The sequence below is a fragment of the Trachemys scripta genome, chromosome 1 (assembly GCF_013100865.1).
Source record: "Trachemys scripta elegans isolate TJP31775 chromosome 1, CAS_Tse_1.0, whole genome shotgun sequence".
NCBI lineage: Eukaryota > Metazoa > Chordata > Testudines > Emydidae > Trachemys > Trachemys scripta.
This window is the reverse complement of record NC_048298.1, coordinates 8,356,581-8,379,498: the sequence shown is the minus strand read 5'-3', so window position 1 is coordinate 8,379,498 and position 22,918 is coordinate 8,356,581. Positions and strand designations below refer to the sequence as shown.

Sequence of the window (22,918 nt, the reverse complement as noted above, 5' to 3'; positions counted from 1 at the left end):
CCCATTGTGTGATGCTGTATCAGCACTTGCATAGTACCTGTCATGTGTGACCCATCTCTGCAGGAAATCCAAACCAAATGCAGAACCATGACACCTGTCACCTCCTTGTACTTGCAAAGTCCAGAACCATAGTTTCTCTGGGCTTGGGGCTGTGTAGCCTCAGTTCCCGTCTCTTTCCCATTATACTGCACTGCAGATAGCTGGATTCTCGCAGCCCCCCAGCTGTACAGATCTGAGCTCTCCCTGCCTCTCACTTGTTTCTCAGTCAGTGTCCAGTTTTCAGTGCAGTTCTACACTCCTCCCCCCAGGCCGTGCAATTTAAATAGCATCCCCTGGTGTGCATCTCAGTGGAGGTCAGGCCTCTTTAGTCAGGTTTTTTATGTAACACATTTATTACTTGCCCAAAACAATCCCTTTTCAAGGCCCTGAAACTCAGAGAGACAAGCCCTAGGGCTCGGAGCTAACTCTAGACAATGAACTTCCTCCATGCATTGCAACTGTGGGGTGAACCATCCACTACCTAGTGGGAAAGCTGGAGATGCCCCTAATGAGTCTCTGAGCATCCCCCATAACCAAATTCACGGCCATGAAAAACACGTCACAGACCGAGAAATCTGGTCTTCCCCCGTGAAATCTGTTTTTTTGTGCACTTTTACCCTATACTATATAGATTTCACAGGGGAGACCAGCAATTCTCAAACTGGAGGTCCCGACCCAAAGGGCAGTCATGGGGGGGTCACAAGGTTACTGTAGGGGGGTTGTGGTATTGCCACCCTTACTTCTGCATTGCATTCAGAGCTGGGCGGCTGGAGAGCGGTGACTGCTGGCCAGGCACCCAGCTCTGAAGTCAACAGCCCACCACCAGCAGCGCAGAAGTGAGGGTGGCAATACCATACCATGCCACTCTTACTTCTGTGCTGCCGCCTTCAGAACTGGGTGTCCGGAGAGTGACGGCTGCTGGTGAACGGCCCAGCTCTACAGGCAGCACAGAATTAGTGGTGGCGATACCACGACCCCCCTACAATAACCTTGCGATCCCCCAGAGCCTTTTTTGGGTCAGGACCCGCCCCCCAGTTACAAAACTGTGACATTTCAGATTTAAATATCTGAAATCATGAAATTTATGACTTTTAAAATGTAGGACCACGAAATTGACCAAAATGGACCATGAATTTGGTGGAGCCCTATCCATAACGCCCTGGGCTGGTGGACCATCCCCTTTGCCCCTTTCATGTAGGCTGTGGGATCCAACGGGGGTTTCTCCAGGATCCCCCTGATCCGCCAGTATACAAATGGCCAGATTCATTCCCACTCAGCAAACCGAATCCCATGTACTTCTGGAGGGATTCTGTCTGGGGAGGGCAGCTTTAAACTCCAGCGGGGTTGCCACAGGACCCCTCTGTTGGAAGCTGACCAGTAGATGAGCATCCCCTGCCTGGCCTGGTTCCATCCCTTCAAGGACTGGCTCCACCCATGTATTGGGTTGCATGGGGCAGCTCCAGTGCCCATGGAAGGGCAGAGCTTGTTGGCAGCTTGTGCCTGGGAACTTTCCATTGCAGCCTGTGGGTGACGCGGACCCCAGGACAGTGAGTCCAGTGAAAGGCACACACACATTCCTTAGAGTCGGGAGGGGGAGGTTCCCGGTGGCTTGCACTGCTTGGTTGTGCTTTCCAGCTGGCTAGTCTTGTATGGGCTGTGCGCTTCACGGAGACTTTGATACTCACACCAATGCATGAGCAGCCAGCACCCAGCCATTCACAACCTGTCCCCGAGCCCTGCAGAGAACCGCCAGACAGCTCCTGAGACAAGACATTTCTGCCCCCCCACTTGTCTCCTGTCCTGCGTTACCCAGGCCTCTCCTGTGAGGTCACTGCAAGAGCTGCGGGAGGGCTTTGCGGGTATGTAATCCCACACTGTGACAGGTGAAGACTCTGCTGAGCGGCAGCAAGGTGGGCATCAATCACGGAGGCAGCATAGTCTAATGGACCGAGCACAGGACCAGGAGTCTGGAGACCTGGGTTCTAACCCCAGCTCTGCCAGTGAGCTGCTGGGTGACCTTGGGCATATCATCTCTTTGTGCCTCTGTTTCCCTTCCCGTCCCCTATCTGCTTGCATCGGAAGCTCTTCAGGCACACACTGATCCCATACGGGGTGTCTATACAGCACCCTGCTCTCGGGGCTTCTAGGTAAATAATAATCACAGCTTGGGGATGTTAACGCTGCAGTCACGCCTGGACACATCTGTGCTGTGACATGGAGACAACTGCACCCAGAGGCTTGAGGACAGCAGTGGGAGAGTGCTAACTCTTCCTCTCCTGCTCTTAGCCTTGGGTTAGGGATGGCAGGGTGGGGGCTGGAAGGAGGCATTCAGTGGCAGTGCTTGGCAGAAATCAATCCAGGAGGTAATCCCCGAAGAGGAGAGACTCAGGAGAGCCCTTTCATGGCTCATTAGTGGCTTCTTTCCCTCCGATGGGCCTTAACCCAGGGCTGCTTGGAGCATTTTTCTCCCAACAGGGTATGGTGTCAACTGATGTTAACTGATTAGGCTATTAGTACTAGAGCCGTCGCAGTGTGCAGGGACCACACAGCGTGCACACGCTGCTCAGAGACGGACACGCGCTCGACATTTATCGGACACCCTGCCACACACACTAATTATAAAATTCTCTCGACAGCTTCAAAGGGACTTTGGGGCCTTTGCTCCTCTGCCTTATTTGTGTCAATTTGTGTTATTTGTGGCAAGACAGGAGATGGGTCATCGTTCATTCCCAGCAGAGGAAGGCAGGGAGGTGGTTGCAAAGTGAGGGGCTTCACATCTAGTGTCTTGCTCTGCTAGGGTTACCATATTTTAATAAAACAAAAAGAGGACACTCCCCGCGGCCCCGGCCCCGCCCCAACTCCGCCCCTTCCCCGCCCCGCCCCAACACCACCCCTCCCCTACCCCGGCCCCGCCCCAACTCTGCCCCTTCCCCAAAGTCCCTGCCCCAACTCCGCCCCCTCCCCTGAATGCTCCTCCCCCTCCCCTGCTTCCTGCGAATCAAATGTTTGCGGGAAGCCTGAAACAGGCAGGCAGCAGGTAAGCTGGGGCTGGGGCTGGGGCTGGGGCGCGAGGAGGTGTGGCCCTGGCCGGCCCCGCCGGCCAAGCGGCTCCCTCCGGCGGCCGGCCCCGGCCAAGAGGCTCTGGCCCCGGCATCTCGGGCCTGGCCTGGCTCGGCTCGGGCCCTGGGGCGCCGGCCCCGGTTCCGTCCGAGAGCGCCAGCCCCGGCCGAGCGGCTCCAGCCTGCCCCGGCCCCAGCCCTAGCGACTCCAGCTCAGCTTGGGCCCCGGGGCACTGGCACTGGCCCCGGCTGAGCGGCGCCGGCCAGCAGCCAAGCACCCCCAGCCCTGGTCCCAGCGGCTCCGGCCCAGCTCGGCTCGGGCCCCGGTTCTGGCCGAGCGGCTCCGGCCCGGCCCCGGCCCGGGCTGAGCAGCGCCAGCCCCAGCAGTTCCGGCTCCAGACCCAAGCCCCACAACCCCTCCCTATTTTCCCCGACATGTCCGGCTTTTTGGAATTTCCTCCCGGACGGGGATTTGAGGACCAAAAAGCCGGATATGTCCGGGAAAATCCAGACATATGGTAACCCTAACTCTGCACAGAGCCGCTGAGCGCCCGCAACTCCCAGTGAAGGCAATGAGCACTCAGCACCTTGCAGACTGGGACCTTAACAGCTCTAAGATACGGAACAATCTAGGTGAGCTTTATAAAAGGCTTGTAGACCCAGGCAGAGGTTCACTCATAGAATCATAGAATCATAGAATATCAGAGTTGGAAGGGACCTCAAGAGGTCATCTAGTCCAACCCCCTGCTCAAAGCAGGACCAATTTCCAGCTAAATCATCCCAGCCAGGGCTTTGTCAAGCCGGGCCTTAAAAACCTCCAAGGAAGGAGACTCCACCACCTCCCTAGGTAACGCATTCCAGTGTTTCACCACCCTCCTAGTGAAATAGTTTTTCCTGATATCCAACCTGGACCTCCCCCACTGCAACTTGAGACCATTGCTCCTTGTTCTGTCATCTGCCACAACTGAGAACAGCCGAGCTCCATCCTCTTTGGAACCCCCCTTCAGGTAGTTGAAGGCTGCTATCAAATCCCCCCTCATTCTTCTCTTCTGGAGACTAAACAATCCCAGTTCTCTCAGCCTCTCCTCATAAGTCATGTGCTCCAGACCCCTAATCATTTTTGTTGCCCTCCGCTGGACTCTTTCCAATTTTTCCACATCCTTCTTGTAGTGTGGGGCCCAAAACTGGACACAGTATTCCAGATGAGGCCTCACCAATGTCGAATAAAGGGGAACGATCACGTTCCTCGATCTGCTGGCAATGCCCCTACTTATACAGCCCAAAATGCCGTTAGCCTTCTTGGCAACAAGAGCACACTGTTGACTCATATCCAGCTTCTCGTCCACTGTGACCCCTAGGTCCTTTTCAGCAGAACTGCTACCTAGCCATTCGGTCCCTAGTCTGTAGCAGTGCATGGGATTCTTCCGTCCTAAGTGCAGGACTCTGCACTTGTCCTTGTTGAACCTCATCAGGTTTTTTTCTGCCCAATCCTCTAATTTGTCTAGGTCCCTCTGTATCCGATCCCTACCCTCTAGTGTATCTACCACGCCTCCTAGTTTAGTGTCATCTGCAAACTTGCTGAGAGTGCAGTCCACACCATCCTCCAGATCATTAATAAAGATATTAAACAAAACCGGCCCCAGGACCGACCCTTGGGGCACTCCACTTGAAACCGGCTGCCAACTAGACATGGAGCCATTGATCACTACCCGTTAATCCCATGTGATTAAGGCACATAACACCAGGTGGTGCTATTAGAGCCAGCACTCGCAGGTCTATTTATCTGACTGTATAGGAATCAGAGTTTGGAGAAATGCTCATTGTCGACTGTGATGCAACTTTTTTTCGAACGAGCATCTGACCAGTAGAAATCTGTTCTCCCTTCATCGCTCTCTGACTAATGATTCCTTATGTACCTGCTGCCTCCAGGGGGTACTCACACCGTAGACAGAACATTACACAATGCCTAGACATTGCCTTCCTCTACAGCAGGGGTCTCGAACACGCGGCCCGCAGGGCTTGTGTGTGGCCCGCCAAGTTCCCTGCGCTCCCCCCACGCCTACCCGTGGGATTGCCTCCTGACGCTGCGAGCCCCGCGCTGCTCTCTGAAGGAGCCAGCAGCACGTCCCTTCGGGCCGGGGAGGGGGCAAGGGGAGGGCTCCGGAATTGCCTCCTTCCAGGCACCGCCCCCCGCAGCTCCCATTGGCCGGGAACAGGGAACCACGGCCAATGGGAGCTTCGTGGGAGGTACCTGGAGAAGCGGCAAGAGCAGCACAAGCAGGGAACCCTGAGCCCCTCTCCCTCCCCCAGGGGCTGCAGGGACACGGTTCCAGCTGCTTCCTGGAACAAGCAGTGTGGAGCCGGGGGCCAAGGCAGGCAGGGAGCCTGCCCTGGCCCCAGTGAGCACCGCTGCCACCCCGGAGCTGCTCTAGGTAGGCAGCACCAGGCTGGAGCTCACACCCTGAACCTCTCCTGCACACCCAACTCCCTGCCCTGAGCCCCCCGCCACATCCCACACCCCAACTCCCTGCCCTGAGTCCCCCACCACATCCCACACCCCAACTCCCTGCCCTGAGACCCCTGCCACTTCCCGAACCCCTCCTGCATCCCCAACTCCCTGCCCTGAGCCCCCTGGCCCTGCCGAATCCCGCACCACTCCTGCACTCCCTTCCCTTAGCCACCTGCTGCACCCTGCACCCCGACCCCCTGCCGCACCCCTCTTGTACCCCACACCCCAACTCCCTGCCCTGAGCCCTCTGCCACATCCCGCACCCCTCCTGCACACCTAACTCCCTGCCCTGAGCCCACCTCATCCCACACCCCAACTCCCTTCCCTGAGCCCCCCACCACATCCCACACCCCAACTGCCTGCCCAGAGCCTCCTGCCACATCCTGCACCCCTCCTGCACACCCAACTCCCTGCCCTGAGCCCCCTGCCACATCCCACACCCCAACTCCCTGCCCTGAGCCCCCCACCACATCCTAAACCCCAACTTCCTGCCCTGAACCCCCCACCACGTCCCACACCCCAACTCCCTGCCCAGATCTCCCTGACACATCCTGCACCCCCAACTCCCTGCCCTGAGCCCCCCAACACATCCCACACCCCAACTCCTTGCCCTGAGCCCCCTGCCACATCCTAAACCCCAACTTCCTGCCCTGAACCCCCCACCACGTCCCACACCCCAACTCCCTGCCCTGAGCCCCCCAACACATCCCACACCCCAACTCCTTGCCCTGAGCCCCCTGCCACATCCCGAACCCCTCCTGCACCCCCAACTCCCTGCCCTGAGCCCCTTCACCACATCCCACACCCTAACTCCCTGCCCGGAGCCCCCTGCCACATCCCGCATCCCTCCTGCATCCCCAACTCCCTGCCCTGAGCCCCCCTGGCCTTGCCGAATCCCACACCACTCCCGCACTCCCTGCCCTGAGCCACCTGCTGCACCCTGCACCCTGACCCCCTGCCGCACCCCTCTTGTACCCCACACCCCAACTCCCTGCCCTGAGCACCCTGCACAACTCCCTGCCCTCAGCCCCCGCTGCACCCTGCACCCTTTCTGCACCCCCTGGGGACAGCGTTGGGTGGGGACTTCAGGGAAGGGATTGGAATGGGACAGGGAAGGGGTGGGAAGAGGTGGGGTAGGGGCACGGCCTAATTGGAAGGGGTGGAGTGGGGGCAAGGCCAGAGGCAGCGGGGGTGTGTGTGTGTGTGTGTGTCAGTAATGCGGCCCTTGGGCCAATCCATTAGTCCTCATGTGGCCCTCGGGGTCATCTGAATTTGAGACCCCTGCTCTACAGCATGGGGGTGTAGGTCACTTGCTGGGATTATCTGGGTGTTTCTCACTTAATCACTTCCCTGTCATTGCAGAGACCTCAGGCACCTGGTGCACCTTGGTCCCTCTTATTCTCTGCCTGTGGCACATCATAGTTTAGTCTCCTGTGGGCTGTAATACTTTGGTCTCATTTCGGTTGTTGGGGGTGGTGTTGGTTGCCTGTCATACAAAAGAGGTTAAACTACATGATCTGGTGAGTCCTTCTGGCCTTGAACTCTAGGACTCCGTGACATCACTTTCTAGATAGACCGGCAGGACGTTGCTGCCAGGGATGGGCAGCCGGGTTTGGAGCGGAACCAGCCCCAAGCGGTGTAGCCGAGTCAGCGAGGCACATACGTGAGGTTCAGAAATTCCTGACAGCAACACTGATTCCTATCGGGATATATTTGCCTGCTCTTGAGATGTAAGAGGGAAAGCTGATTAACATCAAACAACACACAAGTGAATGGAAGAGAGCTTTGTTCAGGCTGATGCATAATTACTACCGCGTCTCCCTAAGTTGCTTCACTTCTCCTGATTCTGTTTTCAGTAATCATTTAAATAAATATATGAATAATAAAACATTGTATATAAAAAACCTCCTCCTTCCCAAACCCTAGACTGGCACCTCATGGCCAATTGCTACAAACAGCCATTTCCAAGAGTCATATACCAGGGACCCTGGGCGTGTTGGGTGGATTAAGATCGTGTAGCCACACCCTGGCACACGTCAAACCCCGTGATTGCTATCCAGATGTAGTGCAAAACTCTTCAGTGGGGACCAGCTGACGTAGAGAGGGGAGGGATCGGGATTTGCTTCAATGGCATTTCTATCACGCTAACAGAAATCTAAAGCAGTTCTTCCTTTGTTTCATTTTTTAAAACAACTCCAAAACAACATCGATTTATGGGGGAAAAACAACCCAGTTGAAACAAGAGAGAGACCAAAAGGAGGGAAAGCCTCATTCGTATTCTGCTTCTTTTTAATCTCCATCGCCGGAGCGGATCTCTGTAAATCGGCTAAGATTCCTATCGGGATATATTTGCCTGCTCTTGAGATGTAAGAGGGAAATCTGATTAACATCAAACAACACACAAGTGAATGGAAGAGAGCTTTGTTCAGGCTGATGCATAATTACTACCGCGTCTCACTGGCTGCTTTATATCCACCAGCCTGAAAGGACTGGAGGGATTTCCTTGGTGAAAAGGATTGCTCTGTCAATTTGGGTCTATATTTTTCTCTCCCTTGCCGTGTTTCTCCAAGTGAGATCTGGACCCCATGACGCTAGGTGTGGACGAGCACGAACTGAGACAGTCCGTGCCCTAACAGTTTACAATCTAAACAGGCAAGACAGACAAAGTCCAGGGAAACGGAAGAATTATTATTTTATACACGTGCAATGGAGGCACAGACAGATTAAGGGCCTGGGCCATGGCCACACGTGGAGTTGGGTCCTGACCCTGTGCTCTCCTGAGTCTCTGTCGAAGTGCTGGACCACAAAACATCCTTCCCCTTATCTCACACCCCTCACCTCGTTAGCAAAGCAATTACTCTCTCTCTCTTTCCTATTCCCTCGCCCTCGCTTTCCCCCAGCCCTTTTTCTCTGAACATCAAAGGGTAGCTTGAGGAATCTGGGGTGGGGTTCCCCTTGCATTCCCACTTCACTTGGGATGCACACACAGGGAAATATCAAGTGGAAGTAGGGAGGTGGTATTAACTTTGTATACAGCACTAGAGACAACATTATTGGAGTCCTGGTTTTGGTTCCCACGCTTCAAAAAGGGTGAAGACCAATTGGAAAAGGTTCAGAAAAGAGCTACGAGAACAATTTGAGGTCTGGAAAACTGGAAAACCTACTTTCTAGTGGAGAGACATAAGAAGTTGAGTCTACTTAGTTTATCCAAGAGAAGGTCAAGGGGGGATCTTAGTCCTGGTCTGCAAGTACCTACACAGGGAAGAGGTTTCTGATAGTTGACAGCTCTTTAGTCTAACAGAAAAAAGCAGAACAAGATCCAAGGGGTGGAAGCTGAAGATAGACAAATTCAGGCTACAAATAGGCACAATTTTTTTAACAGAGTGTAATTAGCCATTGAAACAACTTACCTAGGGACATTCTCCATCACTTGAAGTCTTTACATCAAGACTGGAAAAAAGAGATGCTCTGACTCATGTCATGGGCGTGATGCAGGAATTGTGACTCAGATTTTCCCTGGCCTGTGTGTTGTAGGCAGACAGGTTGGATGAGGCCTTACAGGCTATGAATTTTAGACTGATGTGGGGGAGTTCTGTAGTTTGCTGGGAGGAAAAAGTCTGGCTTTCCTTTTGAGACGCTATGATAGATCTTTACACTGAGTTTCTGCAATGCAAACGTTGGTGCTAAACGCCTCAGCAGAGTAAATGGGAAGTGACTTTTCATGTGGAATACCTTTAAGATTGGATGTGAAGGATGCTCCTGGGAGGAAGGGGTCGCAATACTGAGACGCCGTGTGAACCGGCTCTACCACAAGATGGCTTTTGTAGAAGCTAGGGATGGAAAAGACCTGCTAGCTCATCCAGTCTATCTCAACACAGGCCAATGCAGGGTCATTCTCTCTGCTTTCTCCAGTTTAAAGCAATGTGGCTTGTCCCACGTTCCTTGGGAGACTGTTCCACAGGTGAATAGGTCCTCCGGTCAGTAAGTTAGACTTGCTATGCAGCCTCAGTATTCCCCACTCCATTTCATCCTGTTTATCCTAGTTAGGAGCCGATATACAATAGTCACTGTTAAAGCCAACACCTGGCCGCAGGTAACAGGACTGTGAAGCTACTGCAGTATTACACTCAGAATAGGAAATCAACTGCAGTAAGGGATATAAACCCTCATGCTTCAGGCCATAACCCAATCGCTCTCAGGGGTCAGGAAGAAACTCTCCCTTGGGGTAGGTAAATCCATAACTACCTTCTGTAGGGTTTTTGGTACATTCCTCTGAAGCAGCTTGTACGGGCCAATGTCAGAGACAGTATACTGGGCTAGGTGGAACTTGGGTCTGATCCATTGTGGCAATTCCTGCGAAATAACTGTGGTATCTCAGAAATCACAGTATGGCAACTTAGAGCAACTACTGGGATTTCCTGGACGTTCTGGAGATGATAATGACCAATGATCTTTGGAAAAGTTATCAGAATTTTTCCCAACCTCAACAAGGCTTCTGTTCAGGGCTGGCTTGAATTTTAGGTTCCATATTCCAGGATGTTCTTATTTGCTTTGCTCCAGCTGATTCTCCTGTCCTTAACCCTTTAATTCCTATGCACCACTTAGGCACTACATTGAGAGCTGGTCAAAGATCAAAGGTGTCGCTGATCTCAGCCTGTCTCTACATCAGAGAAATGACCTGCCACTGGCAATGGATGTCAAAGAGCGGGTCACTCCAGCTTCCATTCAATGGTTTGACAGCCTCACTCTGCTGAAATTCTTTGCTCACATACAGCTGATCTCCCTGGGGAAGCCTGCAGCTCCCCACCTGTCCTCACCCATCCCCACACCTGCCTTCTTCACCTCCCCAGCCCTGACATCACATAGTTTCTCCCACTGCACAGCTGCTGGGGACAGCTGCAGCTCCCACGTCAACCACCTGCCGCAGCTGGTTTGCCCCATCCCTAGGTCTCCTGCCCCCCCGGCCCCCAGTGCTCCCTATTAACCGCAGTTTCAGCATCAGTGAAATGCCAGCCTCCTGGGGTGGAGCACTGTGAGATCCTCCGACAGAAGCACCACAGAAGTCGGGGGTGGGTTGCTCAGAGGGAGGGTCGGCTGAAGGCTGCAGGGGCAGGAAGGTCCCGGGCGAGAGCTAGAGGGAGAAGGACTCGGGGGCTCAGCTGAGGACAGGCAGGGAGGAGCTGGCAGGCAGGGCAGATGGGAGAAAAGCAGCCCTGCACCTACGGGTGGAGGGCTGTGGTCAGAGGTCAGAGCAGTCGAGGTGGAGGGTAGGGAAGGAGGCCAGTGGAAGCTCAGAGAGAGGGGTGAAAGGCCCCCCCCAGAGGTTTGAGATGCCAGGGCAGTGCTGCAGTGGGTTCAGAAGCACGTAGGAAGCTGTGAGCCTGGCTGTGGGGGATGGACGGATATAGGCCTGCTCCCTGGAGCGACAGAGTAATCTGCCCTCAGCCATTTGCTTCTCGTGAACAATCTCTCCCCCACCCCAGCGTACACAGCGGGACACAAAAAGCATATTGCGAGCTCCGTTTGCAAGCTCATTCCGCCGTGCTGTGAGCACAGGCCACCCCGCGGTGATCTCTTTGGAGGAACTCGAGCATTGCGGTTTGGGGGTGGCGGTTAGTGTAACCTCGGCCTTTGTGGAGTTGGTGTCCAAAGAACGCGCCCATCAGACTAGCAGCAGATGCAGAGTTCCACTGGGGCTTAGACAGCGTACGTCATGCAGAACCAGCATCAGCGCAGCCACTCACCCTGGTTTGGAGCTCAGATCTCACGCTCTCACTCGGCACCATAAATGCCCTCCCGCCCCGGTCTGTCCCTTTATTCTCTTCACACACACACGGCCCTGTATGAGTCCCAGCCAGGCCCACACACGACCTGCCAGCTCTCCCTGAACACCATGCCGCCCAAACCCTGCCTGAGGAGATGTTGGTCCAGCAAGGTTGTGTCCTTCTGGCATCATAAATGGCAATTGTCCAACCCGGCAGCAGCCCAGCCACTGACCCTTCCGGAAGACACTTTCCCCAGCAGATCCCAGGGGCGCCTGCAGGCTCCGCTGCTCTGAGCACTCACCAGTGTCTTGTAGTCAATCTGCTGCCGGATGAGCTTGTCCTCGCTCAGCGAATAACGGGCTTCCCCGGTGATGGAGTCAATGGGGCCCTTTTCCATCTGCTGTTTGATGGCGCAGAAGAGGGAGAACAGCGGCTCGCCAGCGCATTCCTGCATGGAGACACGAGGGAGGGAAACCGGGTGAAGTCCGATGCCGCAGATCATCAGTTCCTACCTGCCAGCTTCCCAGCACAAGCCCAGCCCTATAGGGGGAACCGTCTCCTGTCGGGCTTTGGTACTGCACTGCTGGCACTTGGCCCAGGGTCACTCTAATCCCCACCCTCTCTGCTCCAGACAACTCTCCTCTTCTCTCCTTCCATTCCATTCCCTGTCCTCTCACCCCTTCCCCACTCATCCCCCCACTCTCCTCCGACTGCTCCTCTCTCCCCGGCACTTCCATCCATCCCCTTTGTCTTCCAATCTCATAACGCTCCTCCCTTCCCCTTCACATCCTCTGCTCCCCTCCCATTCCTCTCTCCTCTCCTCCCCTCTCTCATCCCCCTCCACCTTCCCTGCACCGCTTCCCCTCCCTCCCCTCCACCTTCCCTGCACCGCTTCCCCTCCCTCCCCTCTACCCTTCCCTGCACCGCTTCCCCTCCCTCCCCTCCACCTTCCCTGCACCGCTTCCCCTCCCTCCCCTCTACTTTCCCTGCACCGCTTCCCCTCCCTCCCCTCTACTTTCCCTGCACCGCTTCCCCTCCCTCCCCTCTACTTTCCCTGCACCGCTTCCCCTCCCTCCCCTCTACTTTCCCTGCACCGCTTTCTCTCCCTCCCCTCCACCTTCCCGGCATCACTTCCCCTCCCTCCCCTCCACCTTCCCTGCACCTCACTGCTGCCCCTCTGCTCTAGCAGTCTGTCTCAAATCAATGAGCTAGATCACTGTCCTCTGGTGCAAATCCTGGAGAAAACAAGTTAATAATCCGAAGCAAAGTGGCCCCTTTCTCAGCTCCTATACCTGTCTGCCGCTTAATTAGCTTATCTGCCTGCCGCATATGCTCCCATGTGCCCGTCTAGTGCCCTTATCAGGCTGGGGTTTAGCCTGAGGCAGGAAGACAAGAAGCTGAGAGGGGGGGAGAAATGTATCTTATAAAAGCAGAGCTTTAGCGAGTCACCTCGTTCGAGCCCCTCTTTTCATCTGAAAATGGGAATTTGGTACTAGGAGCTACTGAAATTACCATCCAGGGACCTTCCAAACCTTCCTGCTAGGAGAGGTTGTGCCTTGGGGGCAGCTGGCTGGCTCAGGGGAATGGCACTGGGCTAGAGCCTTTCGCCTCCAGCTGGCCGGTTCCCATCCTGCCCAGGAGTGGCTGGAAGTTCAAGTGGGTTTTGTCTCTAAGGTGGTGGCCCAGGTGAGGCACGGTGGATTCTCAGAAGGCAACATCATAATGAGCATCTCTGCTGGCAGTCTCAGCATGGGAGCCAAGGCTACAATACCATCTCCTCCCTGGTGAATTCAGTGCTGGTGTCTTGGACACTGAACGCCTTGACCACCCACAGAGCACTCAAGGTTCGACTCGGGAGGAACCCGTTAGGGGTGAGACTAAAATTCATACTCCATGGCCCTCTCGTTCCTGACAATTCTGCAGGCGAGGGTGCCAATGCCATGGACAGAGAACCAGACTGAGAACCACCAACTCCTCCCACCTAGACCAGATGTCAGGAACGGCTTTCTGTCTGTGCTGAGCTCAGGACTAGAGCTCAGCCTATCATGGATGCAGCACACTCCCCTCCTGCCCTTTGGAAGGGTCTAAGCCCAGGGTGAAGAAGGTCTGGCGAGGAGCCTGGTATGAGAGTTACCAAACAAACCATGGTGGCTGCTCTTTGGCCCAGATTAAGGCACAGTGCCAAGACAGACAATCTTCTGCTGCCTTTGAAAACCAGGATAAGGTAAGGCCTCGTCACCAGCCACTGGACTCAGAAGGTCCCACCAGTGAGGATAAGGGTCTGGCGGGGTGAGAGCTGCACTCTGAACGGGCTGTGATAGTACACAGCCTGAGCTTTCTGCGGCAACGTGCTCCTTCACCTGCTCACTGGGTCCCCGTCCTGGCAGAAACACCCCTCAGGGACCCATCTCTTGTACACTGCCGACAAAAACCTGCCAGCCAGCTGCTCTGAGCAGCGTTCCCTCCTCCTGACCTCCTCTTGGTCTCACCCAGTCCTCACACCTTCCTACTGCCCCTTTCTCGCAGCATTGTAACAGCCTTAGCGCGTGACTCCTGTCCTTAAGCCTGGCCCTCCTTGCAGCAGGGCCTGTCCTTTCTCATGTGTCTGAAAGCACCCAGCACAGTCTGGCCACCCTCACCACCGAATCATCCATGAGTGATGTGGTCTAATGGGCAGGTGGACCACCTCCTCTTACCTTGAGGAACTTGTACAGCAGGAAGGTGAACCAATTAGTGAGCATCTTCTCTGCCACAGACTCCGTCCTACAATCACCCCCGGAAGAAAAAGAGAATGGGAGATGGTTAGTCACGCTGATCAGACCGAAGGAACTTACTGCTGAGGGTAAGAGGTGTCCGAGCAGGTCAGGGCCATGCATAGGACAGCCCAGGGGTGGCAGCAGCTTGCTGTCCCCTTACTGAAGCAAAGTGCAGAGCATTGGTTACTGGGATGAGCAAACCAGATAGGACTAAATCAAAAGCAACTGGAACTTTTTCCTACCCACCAAAATGACTGCAAATCTTTATTTGGAAGTTTGGAAAAGTCTGGATTAACTTCTCTCCCCCCACACGCCATGCCCTGCACTTTCTGGCTTGGATTGAAACTGCCAGCATACTGTGTGAGATATCTGATGAAGTGGGCTGTAGCCCACAAAAGCTTATGCTCAAATAAATTTGTTAGTCTCCAAGGTGCCACAAGGACTCCTGTTCTTTTTGCTGATACAGACTAACACGGCTGCTACTCTGAAACCACACACACAAGGATATCCTGGAAATGTCCAAACGGGAGGGCTCCAGGGGCCAACTGCCCCCCATGTGTAGCTCCAGGAAAGTCACTGTCTGGGTTGGCCATAAGGTTCTGATTACCCATCAGGAAGAAGGAGAGTCTGTGAGACTTTGGGCAAGTCACTTAGCTGCTCTGTGCTTCACTTCCCCAGCTGTACAATGGGGTTCACAGCACCGCCCTGCCTCTGGGGCCTTTGAGGAGAAATACATTAAAGATTGTGAAGCGCTCAGACACTGCGGTGATGGCGGCGAAATAAATCCCTAAGGTGGATCCAAACCAGTGGAGGAAATTCACCTGTCACTGATTATCAGGTGATAAAAGATCTCCTCAGAATTGTGAGGCAAGTCCTGGGGCTCTCACTCTGTTACTAGTCAGTCCGTACTCAAGCAGAACCCACGCTGACTCTTCAGTGGGAACTCTGCCTGGGCAGGGACTGAGTCAAAACCTCCACGCCAGACACCAGTTACACCGGCATGAACCCAGAATAACTCCAGCACGGTCAGTGACGCTCCTCTGGGTCTCTGTGCGGTTCCTTTCTCTCCATTGCTAGGAAACGCAAGTTTGCTGAACCACCAGAATGTCCTTGTCTTTCTTGATGCCGCCTCTTTGCTCTTGGTGTTCCTCACTGCCCCGACTTAAAGACTTGTCAGTATCCTTTGGTTTCTAGCTAGTTTTGCTTCCTGCTTTTCATGTATAAGCCAGACGCTGGGGGTCTGGATGGCAAACATTGCAGGGGCCTGGGTTTGTATTTTTGTTCCTGCGTCTTTGTATTCTGGGAGCAGCCTCCATTCAGACCAGAGCCCCAAAGTACTAAATGCTGCGCAAACACACATTAAAGATCCCCCTTCCCTAAAGAGCCAGTTTTAGATTTAACACTGTTCCCATTAGAATGTCTCCGTTCCCAAGGATACCTCTTGCCCGGTCAGGGGGTGGTGAAAGCAGACCCTAAATTCCAGGCCCTGTCTGACATGACTATGCCCCTTTTAAAATTAAGCCCCTTCTGTATTATGCAGCCCGGTGAGCTGATAACAAGCCCTTGTCAGCCTCAGAGTCTAGTTTGGGAACTCCCAGGCGCCTTTTCTGTATTTCCTTTCCCGCCTCCTCTGGCTGTGAATGCAGATTTCCCCCTTTCAAATCAGCCTGATTCGTCCACCCACTTCATTCAGTGATTGCCACTAGCCTGTCGGTCGGTTGCTGTGTCCAGAGGTGAAAGTAAGCCGGGGTAGTGGCGGCGGCCGGGAGCCCCAGGCCCTTTAAATCGCCCCGGGCCGCGCTGAAGGGCTGGCTGGGGGAGTCTGCCCCAGCCCCGCCCCTTCCACCCAAGGCCCCGCCCATTCCACCCAAGGCCCCGCCCCTTCCAGTAGAGCCTCCCCTCCCCCCCCCAGACCCCGGGGGGGGGGGGGCAGTGTACCGGTAAGTTCCTTAAGTTACTTTCACCACTGGCTGTGCTCACATGGCCCTTGGTCACGGAGTGTCATGCAGCCTGGTGCTCACATGACCTGTGTGCACGGCACAGCCTGACGCCTGCTGCTCCCGGAGTTTCACAGGACCCGCTGCTGCAGCACAAAGATGTCCTGATGCTCCCAGTGCATCCTGTGGCCTGGTGCTTCGCGAGTGTCATGCAGTGCACAGCTTGTGGCCTGGCACAGTGCCCACACTGCACCGCATGGCCTGATGCTGCACCCCGGGGCAGTGCCCATTCTGCATTAGACGTCCCAGCCCTGAAGCCTCATGCTCACAGCATGTCACAAATCCGGTTCCACATCGATAAAGAAAACTGAATGCCAGGTTGGCCCTGCCGGCTCTGGGGACCCTGATACCTCTTTATCCAGGTATGGATCTAGCATCCTCAGGACTGTCACAGAGATGCTGCAATAGGATTTTACCAGCTAGCGCCAGACGGGAAACCCCCGTGGAGGGAGGGATTCGGGCTCCGCAAATGAGTGAGATTGCTGCTTGCCAGCAGAGGCTCCATGGGGCAGAAGGAGTTAAGCACAAAGCGGCCTGGCCCCCATCATGGCCTAGCAACAACCTCATTCGCATTCCAAGGCAGAAAGCCGCCCGGGGGCTTTCGTGTTCCCTTGTAAGATCAGAGGGTTCTGTTCCGGCGCTGCCCAGCGGGGGACCTCTATTTCAAGAGAACAAGCACCTCGCTGACCTCTGCCAGTGCGCTCCCGTCTTGCACTCAGGAGGCAGCTTCTGCAGGAGCAAGTTCCAGGGGACTCGTGCAATTTGTCAGGAGGAGGATGGGGCAGAGAGAACAGGTGGAAGGAGAAGACAAGGGGGGTTGGGCAGAAAGGAAAGAGTGTCCGGAGTGGAGGAGGAGAATGGGGGAAGAAAAAAGAAGCAGAGACAAAGGGAGGAGAGGGAAGGAGGAGTGGGGGGGAAGAGAGGACGTCTGGAAGCGAGAGCAGGAGATGCACAGATACCAGAGAGGCCTGGGAGGGGAGGGGGGGCGCAAGGAATGGCTGGTGGGAATTTTGCCAGCAAGGCTGTAAGCCTAGAATTATGACAGCGGGTAGTTACTTTACAAGAGTAAAACAAAATAAAAGCGAGAGCCGCTTTGTGCTCCTGGCTCCCTGCTCAGCAGACTCAAACACTGAGAGATGGCTGCATTTGCTCTCTGTTCCATTGATACCGCTCAGTGGGCTGCGTGCCACGGAGCGCCCTCCCTCGCAGACAGCACCGCGCGCTCCTCTGCCAGAGCCGCTCGCCCCGCTGTTAACAGCACGGCGAAATTCTACGGAGGGCCAATTTCTGCTCCGTTGATGCTGGTGTAACTCCACTGAGGCCAGCGGGGCGGTTGTGGATTTACACCAGTTTCACTGAGAGCAGAGAGAGACCCAGAACATCTGGCTTGTCCTGGGAAAATCAAGCAGGGTCAGGCAGGTGACCCATCCCATTGTGCAGAGTTACTGACGGGGACTAGCTGGGAGCGATTATGCCCTGCCTTCATTACGAGAGGACTTCCATGCATTGGTGTTTTAAATGAGACCCTTCAACTCTGGAGCTGGCCAGCAGGAGCCAGCCCAACCTTCTGCCCCAGCTCAATCGCTTTGATTTGCTCAGTCTACCCTGCTTCCTGGTTTCAGGTGGAGGCAGAAACGCTGTGGGAGCAGTGGTTCCAGCTTGGATCATACCCAACAGTTTGGGCAACATTCCTTGAGAGCTCCTAACAGACCCACGGCCCCCTGGGACTTCACAGTCACCACTATACTGCTCATTGGTGCCAATCAGGACTTGGCAGCCACAGCAGGGATAGAATTTGCATCCCGGTGCTCCTAAAGACAGCGCTTGAATGGAGATGCAGTCCCTATCACTGGAGCTGAAGGAGACTCTCCATTTGCTCATATTGGAATAGGGACTGTGACACACAGCTGAGCAGTTCTGGTGCCATGCAGTAGTGGGCAGTGATGCACATACACAAACCTAGTGGTTGTCAAACGTCTGGCTCATGGGTGGTGTATTTATATGGCCTGCATGACGTACTTAGATTATCAGGCTTTCATTTAAAAAAATAAAGTCAGTTTCTAGCTATTGTGGCTTCAGAAACAACCTTCTAGATGTGATCTTCTAGATTTTTTGTCCAGAGATTACAGATTGAAAACTTGTCTGTAAGCAAAAAACAAACACACAAGAACAACCCATCACTCCTGACACTGAGTATAAGCGAAGCAGGAAAGACTGCCTGAGTCTGCAAGCAGCCTGAAACAATGACTCGGGGGACCAGAATGCTCCTGCCCCAGGTCATCTGATTGGACGATCAACTTTAAACCCCAATAGTGACACCTCGGTGTCAACATTAACTATTTAATCACCGATTATTTTAGTGGCTGGGGAGGACCAAGGGTGGGGAGCTGCTGCTGGGAGGGAAACTCAGGGAAGGGGAGAGTACCAAAGAGAGGAGGATGCTGCCAGTAGAGGGCAGCTGTGTGCACACACAGCAGCCGAACGGTGACTCACCTCCTCAGCAGCAGCTTGGGGTGGTTTTTGCTCTCCAAGTTCTTGTCAATGAGATCGGCCAGGAGCTGCTTGAGGACATCGGTGGCATACTCCAGCTTGCTCTGCAGCACGGTCATGATGAGCGAGGCCACGTTGCCACGGTCCCGCATGGAGAAGCTGCGCTGGGACTCCAGAGTGCGGATGAAGGACAGCAGGAACACCTTGTTGTTGATGAGTTGGGCGAAGAGCTTCAAGCCCTTCTCTACCCGCTCCTGCCGATAGCCAGGGACCTGGGGAAAAGAGAAAAATGGCTTCCTTTACATTCAAGCCACCATAGGGGCCGACTCCGTGGGTGCGCCGAGGCTCAAGCACCCACAGAAAAAAATAAGGGGTGCTGAGCACCCACCAGCCACCGTGGTAGGGTGACCAGATGTTCCGATTTTATAGGGACAGTTCCGATTTTTGGGTCTCTCTCTTATATAGGCTCCTATTACCCCCCAACCCCTGTTCCGATTTTTCACACTTGCTGTCTGGTCGCCCTACACAGCGGTTCCGGCCCCTAGGGCTGCCCGCCGATCAGTTGTTTGGTGGGCCCAGGGGTGGCCAGGGAGCATCAAGTGGCTGGCAGGAGGCACTGGGGGAGGAGGCTCGGGGAAGGGGCAGAGTGAGGGCAGGGCCTCAGGGTGCAGCAGGGGGTGGAGCACTCCCGGGGGAAAAAAAAGTCAGCGTCTGTGAAAGCCACTAACTCTCCCCAGATTTCATGGCCTGATGAGGTCCCACTGCAACAATGTACACCATTGTAACGAGGAGGCAGGCCATGCCAGCTCCTACTAACCCGCCCCTACCCAGGCACTCCACCCCATCGGCACTTGGCTCATGCTAACCGTGACAGTCAACACCCCTGTATTCACACCCTCCACACAAATAATCTTTGTACAAAATATGCCTGGCGAGGAATCATTTGAAAACTAACAACTCGCTGATCATTAATATTCTTGCATAAGGTACGTACATGATGGGTATTACAGGTTGTGAATATATGCTGGCATTATAACTGAAGTCTGTGTGAACCAGCTATGTCAGGGGGAGCTGTTAAACGGGTCTATCCTAAATAAAGGAATGTGTGTTTACCTCACTTTACATATAACCAGTGAACAGACCCATCAAGCTAACGTGGGGTGGAGGCAAACCGCACACTAACAAGTGGGGGAGGAAACAGGATGGAGTGTACGTCCAGCAGGAGAGAGGAGCTTGGGCTGGGTTTTACTTTTCAGAAGACTCAATTTCAAAGGTTTCCTGATCTATAAAGACAGGGGGGGTTGAACCGGAAGCGATAAGCAACTGAACTAGCTGATTGTGTACAATATTACTGTATTGTACAAGTATCTAGCATGAGGCCTTTTCTGAAAGCTAATGACGCAGGATGATTAATGCCACGTGAAATGTCTGTATTAACACTGTGTAAGGAATTACGGATACTCATTGATATGAGGCTGTACAGTCTGCCCAGACAGGAGGGGATGTCACAGCTCTCCACCTGTCTCCTATATACATTAAGCATGGTGGAATTAGAAACAACGGAAGCCCCATTTACACAGGGGGGATGGGAAGCCCACGGGAAGGGAAGAACAGCATGAGATCATCCTGCCTCTTGAAACAAAGTCATTTAACTTTGGAAGATATAAGCAAGGACAGACGCCACCTTTGGCAGACAGAAGATAACAGAGCTCTTGCAAGCTGAGAAAGATGGGTCCTTCAACCAAGGCGGCGTTGAAGTCTCTGGAACGGAATATAGGTGAGAAACCTACTTAGGCAAAGATCTTTCACCTAAGAAGACAAGGGAAGCCCACACCTCGTACTTCTGTGGGAGGTCCGAACTGAGGGAGTCAGCCATGGCTGGGAAGAAGAACGACTGGTGAGAGAAACCACCTGGAACAAAGCCTGTATCTTGCTAGATTAAATCTTAGACTTGTAAAAGTGTATTTTGTTTTGTTTTACTTGTCGCTCTTTCTCCCTTCATTCTTCACACAGGAGCTCACTTCATCCTACGTACATTTTGTTAACAAATTCATTTCATTTCTACCAGCTGCCCACTCCACGCGGTGTTTAAAGGGGAGGGGATATTTACCTGCGTTAAGTTAATAAGCTGTGATGTCCTTTCCTGCAGCAGCCCCTGCTACTCCGGTTCACACTGACGGAGCTCCTCCAGCCTTCCCCTTTGCAAGCGCTGTTTGCAATCCAGCCCCACTCCAGCTCGCCAACCCGCCTCAGTCCTCACCTATCGCAGGGACTATTCCAATCCTGCCCCCGTCCCCGAGCTCCGTTCCAGCCCCCCCCCCCCCCCCGAGCCCCCCCCGCCCCCCCCCCCCCCGTGCTGATTTGCAGCCCCCCCATGCCATTCCATTCCTGGGCTCCTACACGCAGCTCAACCGATAAACCTGAATCCTGATGACCTGCATAACCCCTGCTAGTCTAGTCCTGGCCCATGTTCCTGTATGGAGCCAGGCCGAGTTGCATTTTCCATTCCACACCCCATGCCACGGTCCAGGCCCGGGGACTAGACAAAGGCCCCAGGCTCGTTTCTACACATCACCTGAACCCTGAATGGCAGCGTCCCAGGAATGCCTTCCCTCCTGGGACAGCTGTCCTGCCAGGCACCTGGCTGCGGGATGGATGGACTGAGGGTTCGGCTTTGGCGCTTCCAGATTTTGTGTTTAACTGTCTCACTGTCAACCCCTTTAGAGGGGTCCGTTTTTTCCCAGAGATTACAGATTGCAAACTGGTCTGTAAGCAAAAAAAACGAACAAACAAGAACAACCCATCACCCCTGCCAGTGAGGAAATAATAAGCCCTAACTCGCTTGCTTGCATGTTTAATACTGACTAATCCCATGGCGATTTTGAAGCAGCATAAAGTTTATTTCAGCTGTGTCTGGAAGTAGTTAATTAATTAAAAAGGTGGTGGGAATGAGAACCTGCTCTGAATAGGCCCCGTGCTGGGGCTTTTTCCCAACTGGTACCTTCACCGGGCTGGCAAGGCTTGGTGTGTGTTTGTTTCATTCACTTTAACTCTTTATTGGCGCTAGAAAGCAGGTAGCAGAAAAGACCCTGCACTGGCTTCTTTAGCAAAGCAGATGGGCAGTGGAGGTGCTGCTGTCGCCGACGAGGTGGGAAAACTGTGCCTGGATTTGAGTGATGGGGAAACAGAGCAAGAGGTCAAAGGGGTCAGAAGAAATGGTTTGATTTCTGAGCGCTGCAAGGTTTGATTGGCCGAAAGGAACTTGGGAACAGCTCACTTGTGTGCGTATATGGGAACATGCACTAAGTGCATCGTATGGGCCAATTTCTAATCTAGTCCACTGGTGTTTGCTAGTGTAAATGAGGGCAGAATTTGGCCCTAGGCGTGCAAGCACCTTTGGGTGTGCCCGTGTGTGTGCAAATGCATTGTTTGGGGAAAACTGGGGAGAGCAGGACGAGGCCCAGGGTACATCTGTGCTCCGGGCACACGGCTGTCCCACGCTCACCATTAAAAAGCAACATCTGCCTCTGGTTACCACAAAGTAGCATCCGAGCTGCTTCCCTACTTCCCTTTCCTTACTGGGGAGCGAGGAACAACTGGCCTCCCTGATAGCCTTCCTGGGAAGATGCTGGCAAACCAGGAAGCTTGAACGGTCACCGCTCTATGCAAGCGTGTTTCTCTAGCGTGAGCTGAATTTCAGCCCCCATGAAGAGGAGTGAGAGCATCAGCTACATCCAACTCCTCCAATGTCCAGAGTAGAGCCTCTGCCAGCTTCCCCTATGCAGCTCTGCCAATGCACCTCCGTCCTGGCCTCAGGCATTCCCCGCTAGCCCATTCCCGGGCTTCTCCAAAGCACAGAGCCTGCCAAGATTGACAGGGAGCTCTGCCAGCGCACCCCTCAGGCTTGGCTCGCAGCACGGCCCAGCTATCCCAGCCCAGGGCTGCCTGGAGCCGCGCTTGGCTGCTGTGCCGAACGCTGAGGAGGTTTTTGCAATGTGGACAGACGCTCACTTGGGACTAGTATACGGGTCACCACACTCTCTCTCACCGGTGATGTAATGCATCGCACCAACCCGCAGCCCCCGGCTCAGCCGCACAATAGGCAGGTTCCCTGGGCAGAAAAAGCCCAGGAAAGCTGAGCTCCCTCCAAGCCCAGGGGGCGTTTGAAGTGGAGCACTAACGGGGCTAGTTTGTTATCCCATCACCAAGAGCAAGGCAGTTACAGAGCACGTTGTACATGTTAACAAAATAGCTTCTCTGGGTGCTGCCAATCCTTTCTGAAAGTACTGCCGCGCCCATGGGC

General features: G+C 54.2%; 1 protein-coding gene across 1 annotated transcript in view; it reads right to left on the bottom strand.

Moving 5' to 3' along the window:
- The window catches only part of PLXNA4 (plexin A4), a gene marked incomplete in the record, with an annotated part of 626,278 nt that overhangs the window by 46,768 nt on the left and 556,592 nt on the right, over positions 1-22,918 (bottom strand). The window contains 3 exon segments of the mRNA XM_034764290.1: positions 11,674-11,820; positions 14,069-14,135; positions 18,619-18,887. Coding sequence (XP_034620181.1) covers positions 11,674-11,820; positions 14,069-14,135; positions 18,619-18,887 — 483 coding nt within the window.